The sequence below is a fragment of the Triturus cristatus genome, chromosome 4_2, assembly GCF_964204655.1.
Source record: "Triturus cristatus chromosome 4_2, aTriCri1.1, whole genome shotgun sequence".
Classification (NCBI taxonomy): domain Eukaryota; kingdom Metazoa; phylum Chordata; class Amphibia; order Caudata; family Salamandridae; genus Triturus; species Triturus cristatus.
In genome coordinates, this window is record NC_140586.1 from 48515953 (window position 1) to 48532137 (window position 16185).

A 16185-nucleotide genomic window follows, 5' to 3' on the forward strand; every position below is an offset into this window, starting at 1 on the left:
CTGGGGGAGGAGGCTTGGCACCTCGCCCCAGGATGTGCATTGTTTCAGACGCCTGCAGCCACTCAGCCTGGAAAGTGGTGGTAGATCGTTTTTCATGGGAAGTCTCCAAGAAGCCCTCTGAGTGCATTTTTCATGAAATCCCACACTACCATCAGAGTGGGGTTAATGTGCTGAAAAGTTTGATACTAAACTTCCCAGTTTTCAGTAAAGTCATTATGGTGCTTTGGAGTTCGTAATGCCAACCTCCCAGCACCATATACTCTTAATGGCAATACTGCACTTACAAGGTTTAAGAATTGGTTTGGACACTGTAGGGGTACAGGGCTCATGCACCTGTACCATCACCACTGGTATAGTGCACCCAGGTAGATTGGTGGCTTACTTAAACCCGGGCAGTGAGTTGTAGGCATGGCACACAGGGATGTGTGCCATGTAGACTCTTCACTTTCTTCAGCACCAAAACATGCAGCCTGCAATGGCAGTGTGTGTGTGTGTGTGTGTGTGTGTGTGTGTGTGTGTGTGTGAGTGTGTGTGTGTAAAGGTACCGGACCTCTAAGGGTGGCACAATAAGTGCTGCAGACCTTAGAGGCCTTCCCTGGTCACAGTGCCCTTGGTACCTGTGGTATTTTTTACAAGGGACTTACATGTGGCCATAGAGTTACCAATTTGGTTTTGCAACAGTACAATTTAGGGACAGAACATAGGCCCTGGGTACCTGGTTGGCAGGAACACAGGGCACACTCAGTCAAAGTACATAAACAGTTTAGCAAACAAGCATTGGCACAGCCAATAGGCTTTGCCTTTGGGACCTATAAGTGTTTAGTTATCCAGTACAATATCCTTGGTGCAACAACATCAACTGATGCAAGGCTAAACACGTATAAGTTCCCAAAGGCAAGACCTATTGGATATGCCAATGCTTGTTTTCCTTCTTATGATCCATTTTTCTAAATCCAGCAGTGGAGGGAAGGAATATGCTACTTACCAGTATGCATCTGTTCTTGGCATGTAGAGCTGCAGAGTTGTACACTTAGCATAGGTCGCCATCTGGTGTTGGGCCCGGATGTTTGCAGTTTGTTTTTCTTCTTGGACAGTCTTTGGAAGTCACGAGTTTGGTGACTCCTCCTTCGGTCCGTACTGCGCATGGGCTTCGGCTCCATCCTCAGATTGTTTTTCGCCAACAGGGAAATGATGGAGCGTAGTAATAACAGTGAGAAACCCATGTGTTGTATCTAAATAAGATGTACTGGAACGGGTACAGGTAGCCGGGGAGGCGGGTGGGCGTGTACAACTCTGCAGCTCTACATGCCAACAACAGATGCATACTGGTAAGTAGCATATTCCGTTCGAGGCATATGAGCTGCAGATTGTACACTTAGCATAGATTATATAGCAGTACCCAACCTTAGCGGCGACCACCGGTATCCGTTGCAGCGGTTTGAAAAAGTGTCTTTAGTACAGCCTGGCCCACCCTAGCTTGCTGCTTGGAATGCACATCTACACAGTAGTGTTTTGTGAAGGTGTGCGGTGTAGACCATGTGGCTGCCTTGCAGATGTCATCTAAGGGTATATTCCCTAGAAAAGCCATAGAAGCCCCTAACTTTCTTGTAGAGTGGGCTTTAGGGGGAACAGATAATGTTCTCTTTGCCTTTTGATAGCAAATTTGTATGCATTTTACAATCCACCTAGCTATCCCTGATTTTGAAATGGGGTTGCCTTTATGTGGTGGAGAGAAGGAAACGAACAATTGTTTAGTCTTCCTGAAGGGTTGCGTTCTTTGTATGTAGTATAGTAACGCCCTTTTTACATCAAGTGTGTGTAAGGCCCTTTCTGCAACAGATTGGGGTTGCGAAAAGAAGACAGGTAATTCCACTGATTGATTGAGGTGGAAGGGGGAAATGACTTTGGGCAGAAACTTCGGATTTGTGCGAAGTATGACCTTGCTGTGATGCATTTGTATGTAGGGTTCCTGTATGGTGAACGCTTGTATTTCACCAACCCTTCTAAGGGAAGTGATAGCTACAAGGAAAGCTGTTTTCCAGGTGAGAAACTGTAGCTCACATTTGTGCATTGGTTCGAAGGGCGGACCCATTAGTCGTGTAAGAACTAAATTTAGATTCCATACAGGGGAAGGTGGTGCCCTGGGAGGAATTACTCGTTTAAGGCCTTCCATGAAGGCTTTAATAGCGGGCACTCTGAAGAGTGATAAATGCTGCCTGTTTTGTAGATAAGCAGCGATCGCTGCTAGGTGTAGGCGTATGGATGAATATGCCAGGTTACACCTGTGAAGATGGAGCAGATAGCATATGATGTGCTGTATGGATGCATCTAGGGGGTTGATTGTATTGTTACGGCAGTAAATTACAAATCTTTTCCACTTTGCGGCATAGCATGCTCTAGTGGTAGGACGTCTGGCTTCCATGATGATGTTCATGCAATCAGGGGGAAGGTTAAGGTATCCGAATTCTAAGATTTCAGGAGCCAGATCGCCAGGTTGAGCTGAGCTGGGTCCGGGTGCCTGATTTCTCCATGGTTCTGGGTTAGGAGGCATGGGGAAAGGTGCAGTTTTTGATGTGGTACCACTGATAGTTGTAGTAGCGTGGTGTACCACGGCTGCCTGGCCCACGTTGGAGCTACCAGAATGAGTGTGAGGGAGTGCTGTTGTAGCTTCCTGACCACTAATGGAATTAGTGGGAGAAGTGGAAAGGCGTATGCAAATCTGCCTGACCAGTTCATCCATATCGCATTGCCCTTGGACAATGGGTGTGGGTATCTGGCGGCGAAGCTTGGGCATTTTTTGTTTTCGTGGGTGGCGAAGAGGTCTATTTGAGGATGCCCCCACTGTTTGAAGAATGGGTGAAGAACTTGTGGATGCAGTTCCCATTCGTGTAGTTGTTGCGTTTGTCTGCTGAGCAGATCTGCTATGGTGTTTTGTACTCCTGGAACGTGCTGTGCCAGGAGAAAGATGTTTTGGGGAATTGCCCATCTCCATATGCTCTGGGCTAAGCGGGAGAGCTGGGGAGAGTGTGTCCCCCCCTGTTTTTGTATATAATACATCGCAGTCATGTTGTCTGTGCGAATGAGGACTGCTTTGCCCGAAATTTGTTTTTGGAAAGATTTTAGGGCTAGAAAGATCGCCAAGAGCTCCAGATGGTTGATGTGGAGCGATTTTTGCTGTGGCGTCCATAGACCTTGCATTGTGAGGTGTAGGAGGTGCGCTCCCCAGCCGGAGAGCGATGCGTCCGCTGTTAGAATCACCTGAGGAACCGGGTCCAGGAACGGCCGTCCTTTGGAAAGGTTTGTGGTGTTCCACCACTGCAGAGAGTGATGTGTGCGGCCGTCCACAAACACCAGATCCGTCAGCTGACCCTGGGCCTGGTTCCACTGTTGTGCTAGGCACTCTTGAAGTGGACGCATGTGGAGTCTTGCATGGGGCACTATAAATATGCAAGACGCCATCATTCCTATGAGCTTCATGAACACTCTTGCTGGAAGAGAGTGTTGGGGAAGGAATGTTTTGCGTAAGGCTTGAATGCTTGTGATTCTGGCTGAGTTTGGATAGGCAATACCTTTGGAGGTGTCTATAGTGGCCCCGAGATATTGCTTTGTGTGAGATGGTATGAGGTGGGACTTTTGGTAGTTCACCGTGAAGCCTAGCTGGTGGAGCAGTTGGATGGTGCTGTTTGTATGTTGCACACATTGGTGGTAGGACGTGGCTTTTATCAGCCAGTCGTCTAAGTAAGGGAAGACGTGAATGTGTTGACGTCTGAGGTGTGCTGCTACTACTGCTAGGCATTTGGTAAACACTCGTGGTGCAGTGGTGACCCCGAAGGGGAGAACCGTGAATTGGTAATGTTGCCCGTCCACCACGAACCTGAGGTATTTCCTGTGAGAGGGGTGTATTGGAATGTGAAAGTATGCGTCTTTCAGATCCAAGGTTGTGAGAAAGTCTCCCTGGCAGAGGAGTGGGAGGACTTGTTGTAGAGTGACCATGTGAAAATGGTCTGAATGTATGTAGGCATTTAGAGGTCGGAGGTCAAGAATGGGTCTGAGGGTCTCGTCTTTCTTTGGTATTAAGAAATATAGAGAGTAGACCCCTAGATTTCGTTGATTGACGGGGACCTGCTCTATAGCGTGTTTTTGCAGGAGTGAGAGTACCTCTTGTTTGAGCAGTGTGGAATGTTCTTGAGACATTGGACGGTGCCTTGGTGGGATATTGGGTGGGGTAGATGTTAGCTCTAGACAGTACCCTGACCGAATGATTTGGGTCACCCATTTGTCCGATGTTATGGACTCCCATACGTGGATAAAGTTTTGTAGTCTGCCCCCGACCGGAGTGGAATGGTCTGGGGGGAGCGGAGGGGAGTCATTGCGCGGGGGGGGTGGCAGAACGGGTGTTGTTGGTTTTGCCCCTGCCCTTATTGTTGTTACCCCTGTGACCACCTCTCTGATTGCCCTTTGAAAAGGTATTTTGAGGAGGGGACTTGTAGGAGGTAGAGGCGTTATCGGTGGAGGAGCCTCTGCCTGTGCCACGAAAGGACGAGCGTCGAAAGGAACGTTTGGAGGCTTGTGTTTGGAGTGCCCCCATAGACTTTGCTGTGTCTGTGTCTTTCTTCATCTTTTCGAGCGCTTCGTCCACCTTTGGCCCAAAGAGTGTTTCCTGGTCAAAGGGGTGATTGAGTATGGATGCCTGGACTTCAGGCTTGAACCCTGAGATCCTGAGCCAGGCGTGGCGACGAAGCAGGACACTGGTATTTATGGCCCTAGAAGCAGTGTCGGCTGCATCGAGGGCACACTTAATGGAGGTGTTTGTAATTAGTTTACCCTCCTGTATCAGGTCATGAGCCTTGTGCTTGTATTTTTCTGGAAGGTGCTGCATAAGAGCCTCTAGTTCGTCATAGTGTGCTCTATCATATCGCGCAAGCAGTGCTTGTGTGTTTGCAATGCGCCACATGTTTGCAGCTTGGGAGGCGGTGCGTTTACCAGACGCGTCCAGAAGTTTAGATTCTTTGTCTGGCGGTGGGGCATCTCCTGAGGATTGGGAGTTAGCCCGCTTTCTAGCTGTGGAGACAACTAGGGAATCTAGGGGAGCAGGGCCCTTGATGTAAGCAGGGTCTGTGGGTGCCGCCTTGTACTTCTTCTCTATTCTAGGGTTCAGTACTCTGGCTCTGACAGGGTCTTTGAACACCTCTGTAGCGTGCTTGGTGACACCCTTAAGCATGGGTAAAATGGAAGTAGATTTGTCTTGTATATCAAATGTATCCAGTAGGAAGTCTTCTTCTACTGGTTCACTGTGCATGTCCACCCCATGGTAGTGTGCTGCTCTCTGCACTAAATGATGAAACCCTAAGGAGTCCTCTGGAGGAGACGGCCTTGATGGGTATAGGTCGTCCTGAGGTACATTGGGTATATCAGGGTTATTGTAATCCTCCCATGGATCTGGGGTCCCTGGTGGAGTGGGATCCATTGGGGCGTCCGCCGGGTAATTGTCCGGATCCCCATCATCCGGATCTGGGGATGGGGCCGGATCGTAGTGAGGTAAAGGTGGCGGAGACCTGTGAGGTGGAGGCGGTGGAGGAGGTGGAGGGGGTAGGGGAGGCGGTGGTGGGGAGGGCACTCTGAGGGGAGAAGTAGCAGAGTCCTTCCTTTTGGGTGGAGGAGGAGGAGCCGGAGCATCAAGGCGTCTTTTCTTGGTAGTTAAAGTCAAAAGCCCAGTCTTTGGATCTTTGGACAAAGTTTTTTGTAAAGGGTCTGGTGTAAACAGAGCCAATGGTGTCGAGTCGTCTGTCGGCACCGGTGATTTCGGAACCGGGGGTTTCGATGGTCTGTGTGCGCCATGCTTTTTTGAGGTCTCCGGGTGTTTTGGCGTCGAATGATGTTTCGGCGCCGGAGCGTCGGTGCCGACAGATTTGTGTTTGTGTTTGGTCGGCACCGAGTGTCCAGGCTTCGGCACCGGTGGTTTCGGAGTCGAGCTGGATTTTGCAGTCTTCGGTGCCGGATGCTGTTTTTCGGCACCGGGTGTCGGCTGGCTCGATCCCGAGCTGCCATGAGACTTTGGGGGCTTCGACACCGGGCCCGAAGGTGGGGTGATCGAAGTTTTGGTTTTGGTTTTGCCCAGGCCGGCAGGCGAGGGAGTAACCTGAGTCTCTTTGGTTTTCGGCGCGGGGGTGGGAGGGGGCATAGTACTCACGGCCCGCTGCGCTGGTGTAACGTCCTCCACGTCGGAGTCGTCGGCCTCGGAAGCGCTGACGACGTCTTCCTCCTGCTCGGTGTGTGTTTGCCCCGAAGCTTCGGCGTCGTCTCCGAAGATGTCCGGTGGAGCTGCGGAGGATGAGTGCGCCATGGTGCGTCGAGCTCTTCGATCTCGGATGGTCTTCTTCGATCGAAAAGACTTGCAGGCGGGGCAGTCTCTAGCCTCGTGTTCCGGAGAGAGGCAAAGGTTACACACCTGATGGAGGTCGGTGTGGGGAAATTTAGACCCACATTTTGGGCACTTTTTGAACGGAGTCCTTTCCATCGGCCGGGACCGGAGTCGCGGAGGGCCCGAAGGCCGGTGTCGATGTACGGGATGGAGAAAGTGCCGCTTCGAGAGATGAAGATGATGAGGAACTCGAAGAATCGAGGATTTTCCGTCAAGGCTGGAACCGTAGAAGTTCGGAGCACGAAGTATCACATCCGAGCCCGATGGCGGAAAAAAACCAATCTGAGGATGGAGCCGAAGCCCATGCGCAGTACGGACCGAAGGAGGAGTCACCAAACTCGTGACTTCCAAACACTGTCCAAGAAGAAAAACAAACTGCAAACGTCCGGGCCCAACACCAGATGGCGACCTATGCTAAGTGTACAATCTGCAGCTCGTATGCCTCGAACAGGAGAGATTTGTTGCATCATATTTATTTGTAAAGTGCTTCAAGGTCGCAGGAACGGCAGAATGTGCTGTATAAAGCGCATTAACAACTTGTGAGGCATTCATGGTCAGAGCCTGGGAGCCAAGATAAATGTATGGGCTTTGTAGGCTTTAATGTACAGTCACCAAGTCAAATTGCATCCAATCACTAGGCATTGTTGACAAGCCTGGAGACGGCCGCGGACTGTTTGGCGCGCTTCTGCTGAATAACCCCCGGAGCTCGTTTGAAAGATTGACTAATGCTACTGGTTTGGAATCATTATCATCTCCTTGACGCCACCGGGGTACATTCATTGGACACTAAGTGTTAAGATTACTTTGGAGACTCATATCCTCTTCCTTGGATTCATTAAAGGAACCATGGACTTCATTGCTCACTCCTAATTGATGGGTTGCCCAGTTCAGTCCTGATGAAGATCCGCAAGACCGAGGAATCAAACCCCCCTTCTGGTCACAAGTCGGATCGAAACGTCGACGCCCAATTAATCTAGTCTGGACCCTTAACTATTTTCATGTGCCATCCTAGAATTGATTTCTAGTGAGAACTGATGTAAACGTTTGTGGGAATATACTTGGGCCAGACTTCCAAAGGATGGTGATTTACAACCGTTCTTTTTGCTTTTGCTTTGACATATAAAAACATTTCTATATATATTGTGTTGAATTATTCTCCTTCGTCACTTCACACCCGAGCACCCTGTTTCACTGCACGTCTCCTTCTGGAGCAACCTTTCTCAAATTGCTAATGATATTGATTGTCTGGTTTTCACCAAAATTGCTCTAAATAAATATATGGTGATCGATTCCATGGTCGTTTGTTGCACTTTTTATGTTGTGTAAATTTATTCAATAATATGTAAAATCAAAACATTTTTGATTAATTCAATTTAAATATAGGTCTAGGACCACTGTTTTTTGGTATCTAAATATTGACATGAGCACATGGAAACTGAATCTGGGGCAGGGAATCGTGGCAGTGACATGGGAATAGAATGACACTCGGACAGGAAGTAGGTGACACTGGTTACAGCGAAACACGGGACGGAAACATTAGGACAAAGAGGCACTTATTGTAAGAGCCTCCTTAGCACAGTGTTTGGGGAGTCATTATAAAAAACAATGAAAGCTGCGCAAGATGGCGGCAGACTGTCCACGGCAAGCTGCACACGCGAAGCGGCATTTTCGTTGCTATGACAAGATGGCGTTGGACTGTCCACAGTCCGTACGGACACGTGCATGCTGTTTGCTTTGGACAAATGGCGAGAGCAGCCATCTTTGTCAATGCCGACGTGTGCATGTATGCCTTTGGGAGAATTGATTGCAAAAGGTACTTGCATGGCGAGTGCAGCGCATGCGCTGCTATCACCAGTCGAGACCTAAAAATGGGGGCGCCCATGCAAAAAGATGGGACTTTCTTATACACCTTGCCTCCCCCGCCTTAGGGGTGGAGTTGGCAGAGGTGGGCACACCACCTGTTCTTCCAACGGTTTTCTGCCCAAAGTGGGGGGTGTAAACCGGAGGCTGTAATCTGCTGGTAGCAGCAGTCGGGGTGGGGGTCACATTATAAAGGCGGCAGGCCTTGAAGCTTTCTTCTCGAGCACTGTGCCCATACTGGGACAGGAAATGGGACACCACCACTCTCTACTCACAATGTGCATTGTTTCTGGTCACAGAGAGCAGAGGTTCTCGGTCCAGGGGTCCATACCATGTCTGGTGGCAGCAGACTGCCTACAACCAGTCTGTGACCACACCAGGGTTGGTAGGTTATTAGGAGGCACCTTTGATGTGCCCTCTGAGTACATGGTTCAATAAATCCCACACTGGCATCAGGTGAGTTTATTGAGAGAAGTAGTTTGGTACCAAACACTCCTGGGTTCAGAGAAGCCATCATGGTGCTGGGGAACTCGAGTTGACGAGTTACCAGCCCATGTACTCTCTATGGCTTCCCTGTCACTTGCCAAGAATGGACTTAGATATTGTAGGGGCAAATATACTCAAGCAGATATGCCCACACATGTGGTATAGTGCACCTTGCTTAGGGCTGTAAGGCCTGCCAGAGGGGTGACTTACCTATACCTTAGGCAGTGCTAGTTTGCATGGCACACAGGCAGTAACCATGTCGACTGTCGTTTTATCTGCACCAGGCCATGCATGCTGCAGCAGTCTACATGGCTAGGTGAGGGGTCCCTAGGGGACCCTCTACCATCCCAATGCCCTAGCTACCCATGTACCATTGACTAGGGACTTACAGGGGCCTGAAGGGCCAATTGTGGAACAGTTTTCAGGGAAAGAAGACTGGTACTGGAAACCTGGACAGCAGGGACCCAGTACTCTACTGTCAAAGTTTCATCAAAAGGCAGGAAAAAAGTGTGTGTGTGGTGGGGGATTAATGCAACAACCACATTTTCTCAACATCTTCAAGAATACTTGAAGTGTAATGGTTTCCACAACCATGTTTTTGGGTTTCATGATTTTCCTACATTAAAACCATATGCATTTATAAGGATCAAGTTTTACTATCCCACACAAGGAGATATTCCTCCTTTTAGGAATATCAAGGAGAATCGACCAGGCCATGACAAAAAGAGAAAGCAAACCCTAGGCTGCTAGAAACTGAACAACCCTCAACACTCAAAGCCTCTGGAGGGAACACAACTTACTGCAGCACATGCATTTATGCCCCCATCAATCCTATAACGAGGCACTAATCTTATCCTCTTTTTCCCTCCTCTCCACCTGATCTTAATTGTTCCATACCAGCCCCCACCGACCATCTTCTATGACGCTCACCGCTTATAGTGCGTAAGGATTTTAGGCTCGGATCTTGCACAGCCAGTAGGATTTATCATGAGTGGTAGTTCCATCAAGGGATGCCGTCCATAGCGGAACAAGTAATCCTGACAGTTCTCAACCCCGGGCAACTAAGTAAAAAGAAAATAGAAAAAAACAATTTACATTAATCATTTAATGACTGGACTGGGATCTGCAGAAAAGTACTTTGACTGCTACATCTACAAGCAACCGAGCAAGAGGCACAACTTAAATAAAGCACACATCACATATTGCTCAGTGAGCACTTCTGACACTGATAGGTATAACAAGCACACGTCAGACTCTGCAATAATCTTAAAACGCAGCAGCACAACTGGGATCTTTCGCATCACTCAGCGACCCCCCTTAGCCAGGTCTGCAGCCGATGTCCTCAATATACACACACACAAGAGTGTAGGACCTTTTCTTAGGGTCTCAACACAGTCACAAGTTAAAGAGTGAGATTGTTGGGTTACAATACTGATACACTCACATTGAAAGACCATGTACATACTCCATTTTAGCACTTGGCTTTCTCACAGTAGTAATGTTGAGCCAGTCAAGATTTATCCCAGGAGGTGTCGTGGAACTATAAGCCCAGAAACAAAATAACACATAAGGTAACAATTCTTAACTTCGTAAAAGGAAAGGACTTTATAACGATTAATTAACTATTCTACAAATTAAAAAGTGATCTAGAAGGAAACCCAAAATTGCTTAGCACCTTCTAGGCCAGTTACAACCCTGCAAGCTCTTCACAGGGAAATACATTTTTCATCACTATGTGCCCTAAGGTGTTTTTGCGGGTAGAGGAGTGGGTACTTTGGGGGAACTCAGGTGTGGTCAAAAGCACTGAAGTTCTTTGGTTTAGTCAATGGGTTCAAGGAACACAGTACAAAGATATAATTAATTGATATTTTGGTATTTCGAACTGTTTGCGGCTAATGGAATATTTGTGAAATGCCACAAACTCACTGCTGCAAACCTCAAAAGTTTAAAGAGAACAGCAAGCAAGCAAAGAAATGCCCACCATGCAAGCATAAGTATTGTAGATGATCACAAGGTTCTTCCTGGTGCTAAGAGGTGACCAAGTTCCTGATCACAGGTGAGGACGCAGTACTTGGTACTGGAGTCGAGTTCTGTAGCTCACTGGGCTTGGGGAGTAGCTGGCTAGTGTCAGTACACGCTACAAGTCAGTCAGTGCATGGGCAATGGGTAGAAGGTCTGTGAAATTGCTAGTCGGTAAAGATTTTCCAGTGGCAGTGGATCCACAACAGGAGCACCCACAAAGGGCACTGAAGATCAATAGTCAGTTGGCTGGGACAACGTCAAGCTTTAGATAGACATTGTATCTGTCAATCTACGCACTGAGGTCCTTTCCGTTAGCTGGGCTACGCTTTTCCATCCAGAATGAGTCACTCCTGAAACCCACAGTCTTTCAACAGCAATTCAACACCTGAATCCTGTCAGTGGTTGGTGCAGTGCTGAATTTCAAGTTTTAAACAAGGTACTGCCTGAGGAAATCAGTGCTTATCCTCCTCTAGGGGCTAGAGGGAGGCTGCACCTTTAGAATGTCCAGGAACTTTGTCTGTATGCATGCACATGGTCTCCTAGACAAGGAGGCAACTGAACAAAGTAAAGGCAGAGGAGGCAGCACTTCATCTCATCTGGTAGCCAAGACTGACCAATTGTGGATGCTTCACTTTTTGATAGTGTTGGGGATGCTCTGTTTTTGCGACTGAAACCGATTTAAACTGGATAAGGTTTATGTGGAAGGGCTCCCAAGGGGGGAGCCATGCTCACAGGAGGGATGCTGGGTCACTAAGAGAAACATGTGATGCCCGGTCTCGCTCTTGGGCCTAGTTCTGCAAGGGCAAGCCAGCAAAAGAATGGACTTTAAAAGACAATACTGGCTACCTGCCTCAAACCATTAGACTTACCTAGTTTTGTAGAGGGGGTTAGGAGATGCTTACTGGCTGCATATCCAATGGACAATGTTAGCCACCAGAAAGTATGCACACAGATAAATTACAAGCATAAATGATCAAGAGTTGTTATGGGAGACTGAGCAGACTTTACATATGGGAGGCAAAAAGCAGCTTCTCATCTCCAACTGGGGTGCATGTAAAATAACCTATGATCCAGATTATAAAATACATAATCACCACTGCCAGTCTTGCACGGCCAGATTAAAGGCGGCAGTAGCCACACTCATGAAAATGCTATTGCCCTCTGTGTGCCCCTTAACTCCGGAGCACATACCGGATGTCTCCAAGGTGAGCAAGATACTAGTTACATACATGTGTGTTTGGTTTGCAGCTTAAAGATCAACTAGACTCAAAGTATGCATAATCCCACCATCTAGAGGTAGAGTAGTTTTTGTTGTATTTTTAAACTTACAGGGCATTGACATGGATGGAGTCTTACAACTCACGGTGACTGACTGTAAGCACACAAAGCCCACATGCGTGATTACCATCAGTTTTTTAAACTTCTGCCACCACCATGAAGATTGAAGGGGTGAATGCGAATCTGGAAGAGCTTTCAGCTGCAAAACCATACTTGTAGCCAAGTAACCGGTATATTACGAGACGGGAAATCTCTTCTAGATGTATATGCTGTGCATAGTTTATGGAGGGGTATTTTCTCCCAGTGGAGGAGTGTTTAATGAGGAAGTCGTCCAAAATAAGTATTTTAAAAATATTTGACCGACTAAAGTTTCCTTTTTTACTCGAATGTCTACACAATGTTTAGTGAAAGTGTGCTTGGTTTACCATATGGCTGCATTACAATTTTCTCGTAATTACCTGCCCCAGGAAGACTAATGACGCCACTGTCAAATGCTGCGTTTGCCAGCTGAGAGCTTAACAATTGTCTGCACAATCCATTAAGCAACTGCATTTTTAATGACTTTATTCCCTCCCCTGCAGAGCATGTGCTTAAAAAAAAGATAATTTTCCTAAAGTTTTATGTCTCCTAAAGATATTACATTACTACTCTGCTTACATTAATTGTGAGCAATGCTCTTTTTGCAGCATTTGTACAATTTGTAAAGTATGAAGGTAACTGTATTGAATGACTGATGCAAAAGTGTACCTTTGCTATGGATGATGAATTTGTTCTCGTGACCACTTTGCCCTTGTGGCCAATTTTATATTGTTTTACCGCTGTTAAAGCCTGCAATTAGCTAACCTTTCTTGTAATTATCGTTTTAAATGCAGATCTTTAATGCAAAATGTTAAAACTTGCCTTGTGCATAGGCTCAAACAGTGGCTTCATCAATCCTGCAAACACTTGACTAAAGTTAAACGGAGGTGCCGGAGCACCATATAGAGGATATAGCCTCTTAGCCCCCTTTATAAATCTTATGACTGACACGGTACAGATCTATTTTTGACTAAATCCTTTGGTATGTGCTGCAATGTAGGAAAGGTGAACTCTTATTGAGGCATAACTATGTTCAACAGCTAACAAATGTGTTACGTTATGTGTAATTACCTCTTCACTGGTTAATGTATCCAAATGGTTATGTTTTGTGACCACCTATGCTATTTTGCCTAATTACATTTTAAAATGGGAGGTATTTTTGCTTTCTTGATTATAGCCATGCATATCAGTGGCAACTGTAAGTGTGTAAATTCAATAATTTCAGGAGTTAGCCTCCCATCTGTAGAGTCTGGGTAATACATTTTCCCCCTTTGTAATGCGAGTAGATCCTTATGTCATAGTAAGGTGAAGATATTTTGGTGAGGCATCTCCATGAGGTGGGATTACTAGATCTGAATATAATTGCCAGTCTGAATTAATGTATCAGAGAAAATGTATATGCAAATGTCCTGTACCCACTTATCAACAGTGCGTATCACACAGATTGCGGCTGATAATACCTGGATGCAAAGCTTTAACATTTTGCTTTTTCGTGTGCTGCAAATAAGTCTGTATGTATCAGGAGGGACGGACTTGGAGCGCATAAAGGTCCAGCATACTTACTCACATTAGCTAATCATGATCACTGGGGTATGCAGTTCCTAGTAAGTACGGATGTCTGCTTAGGTCAGGTAAGTTCCACTGAGTCTGCAGGGAGAATAACTCTGAAGGAACAAATGCCCTCACACACCTAGATCGGTGTCATGCTTCATCATTGGGCTTTTGCTTCACGTCGGGCCGGCGCTGCAATGCCTGAGGGGCACCCTCAATGGGGCTCTTTACCGGAGATCTTTTTAGAAGCCGTATGGTAAAGTGTGGGTAAAATAGTAGATTGGTGTATTTTAAGTAAATATGTGAAAGAGTGGGATAAAAATAGGACAGGGGGTACTCTACAGAAATATGTTTGTGAATGACTCCTACTGCTTATGTTAAAATATGTGCTGCAACCTACTAGAAGTGATTATCTAAGGTAGCTGAAGGTCGACATGTTTCAAGCCTAAATTAGTCATATGAATGATCTAGCAGCTTTTCTTCAGGACCATAAAAACCTAATCTACAGTGACCGGGGTTGCAATATATGAGTTTATTTACTTAGTTACTCCCAGCCACCTATACTTCTCTATGTATCAATATAAGTAAATCCATTTTTGAGAAGACCTGCAGTGCAGCCACAATTATGACCATCAATTTCACTAACAAAAAATTGACAATTTGAGACACCAAAGCATGCTCGCATGTTAATAGTCACTCTTTGTCCCATGAATTAAAAAGTGCAATTCACCAACACCACATGGAAGATAAAACGCATATCATGAAATTTCAACACACTGTTGATCATTGAGAAAACGTACCACCTGAGGGTATAATCGGGACCTCAAGTATTTTGCCTGGTAACACGCTAATTAGCGCGCTATAAAATATCAAGATACAGGGTCAGTTGACCCGTGTTAATGATCTGGCGAGCGAGTGGTTAAATTGCACCGACACATGATGCAGTACTTACAAACACCTGTATATCAGCAACACTGGAAGACCTACTCACACCGGCAACCTCGGAAGTGCCAAGCTCGGTGGGTCTCCAGTATTAACCTGCCTTCCAACAGCGTTAATTGGAAACAGGTGTGCCTCGTGCAGCTGAAGCCCGATTCCAAACACTAGAGCAGAAACACTCAGTCGGGCGTTTGGGTCTGTTTTTTATTTCTAATTGGGAGAGGAATTGTCTCTCCCGTATATGTGTAAACGTGTCAGCCATTTTAACAAGGGGGCACAAATCTGTGAAGTCAATGTGGGCTAACATTGTCACACCAGCCAATCTTAGTTTTGATAGTCGGATTGACATAAAAACACTCCTATTTTAATGACATGACGTGGTTTTTTCAGTAGTGTTTCAAATAATTTTTTTCCTTTCAGGCCTCGAAAAATCCTAAAATGTTACTGGACCTGCAGGTCTAGTGACTTAAATAATCTACTCTACCTAATTATAATGCTCTTGACCCATAAACTTTCAAATTATGTAAACCAGGGCAAGTATTTTAATTCACTGAGACAACATTTTATTCTTTATCACATATGAAAGCACCTTCAAATACATGAGTTCAGCACGTCTGCAGTACAGAAAACTATTTTGTTTGATTTAATGAACTAAATCTTAGCTCCATATTGAATACAAATCTAGCCACATAAATCATACACATGACTGCTGACTTGCCTCTTAGTTCATTAACTGCATTGTCATTAGGGCGGGGGCAGGAATGTTTCTCAAATCGTTTAAAAACTATCACTATTAATAAATACATAACTAAAGCATAAAGTAGCAGCAAACTGTCATTTGCAATCAGAAGATTTTACAATGAATTGGCCACAGAATTGGTCACCAACATGTGGTTTTCAAACTATGTAGTGTACAATGTTTGGAAATAAAGTGTCTGCAAATATTTGCCATTTGCACATCACCAAGTAAAGTATTCTGATTTACTTTGCTCCTAATTAAATCTTTGTTTGCATCACACTTCTGAATTACAAAAAAGTTCTTTCATGATTCCTGTTATATTCTGAAACACTTGTACTATTCATTTACAAGCAGTATAAATGTTGGAGAAGAAAAACTGACATTTGACATCCTTTTTTTCCCCACAATTCTCGTCCACTCACTTGACAAAAACCATTAACTGTAATAAGTGAAAGATAAGTAAAAATCATAATCCAGGAATAGATAGGCAAGAGTTAGTAAAAAGTCAAACTGACATTTGACCTCTGTCCTTGAGCAGTCAGCAAATGTGTCAAGCTGAAAACAAGATGTAAAGGAATCTTTGCTCATTCACTTTTTGAATGAACAGAACACCTGTTTCTTCCAGCTTAAGCTTACTCGCCAGCAAGGAAGAGTAAGTTCTAAAAATAGCTTGACCTGATAAAAATCTCTCTAGCATTTTCAAGTGGGCGAGTGGATTTTTCGAGGCCTGCCTTTGAACAATTGTTTATTCTGTGAATGAGGATAGTAATGTTGACATACATGTGTCACTCACTAACAGCGATTTAATTTA

The 16185-nt window shown here is 45.7% G+C and overlaps 1 protein-coding gene across 7 annotated transcripts in view; it reads right to left on the reverse strand.

Annotated features, from left to right (window-relative positions):
- The window catches only part of KMT2D (lysine methyltransferase 2D), a 1389531-nt gene that overhangs the window by 85027 nt on the left and 1288319 nt on the right, over positions 1 to 16185 (reverse strand). For all 7 annotated transcript variants that reach the window (XM_085600422.1, XM_085600421.1, XM_085600420.1 and 4 more), the window contains one exon: positions 9698 to 9828. In XM_085600422.1, coding sequence (XP_085456548.1) covers positions 9698 to 9828 — 131 coding nt within the window. The remainder of the gene's footprint in view (positions 1 to 9697; positions 9829 to 16185) is intronic.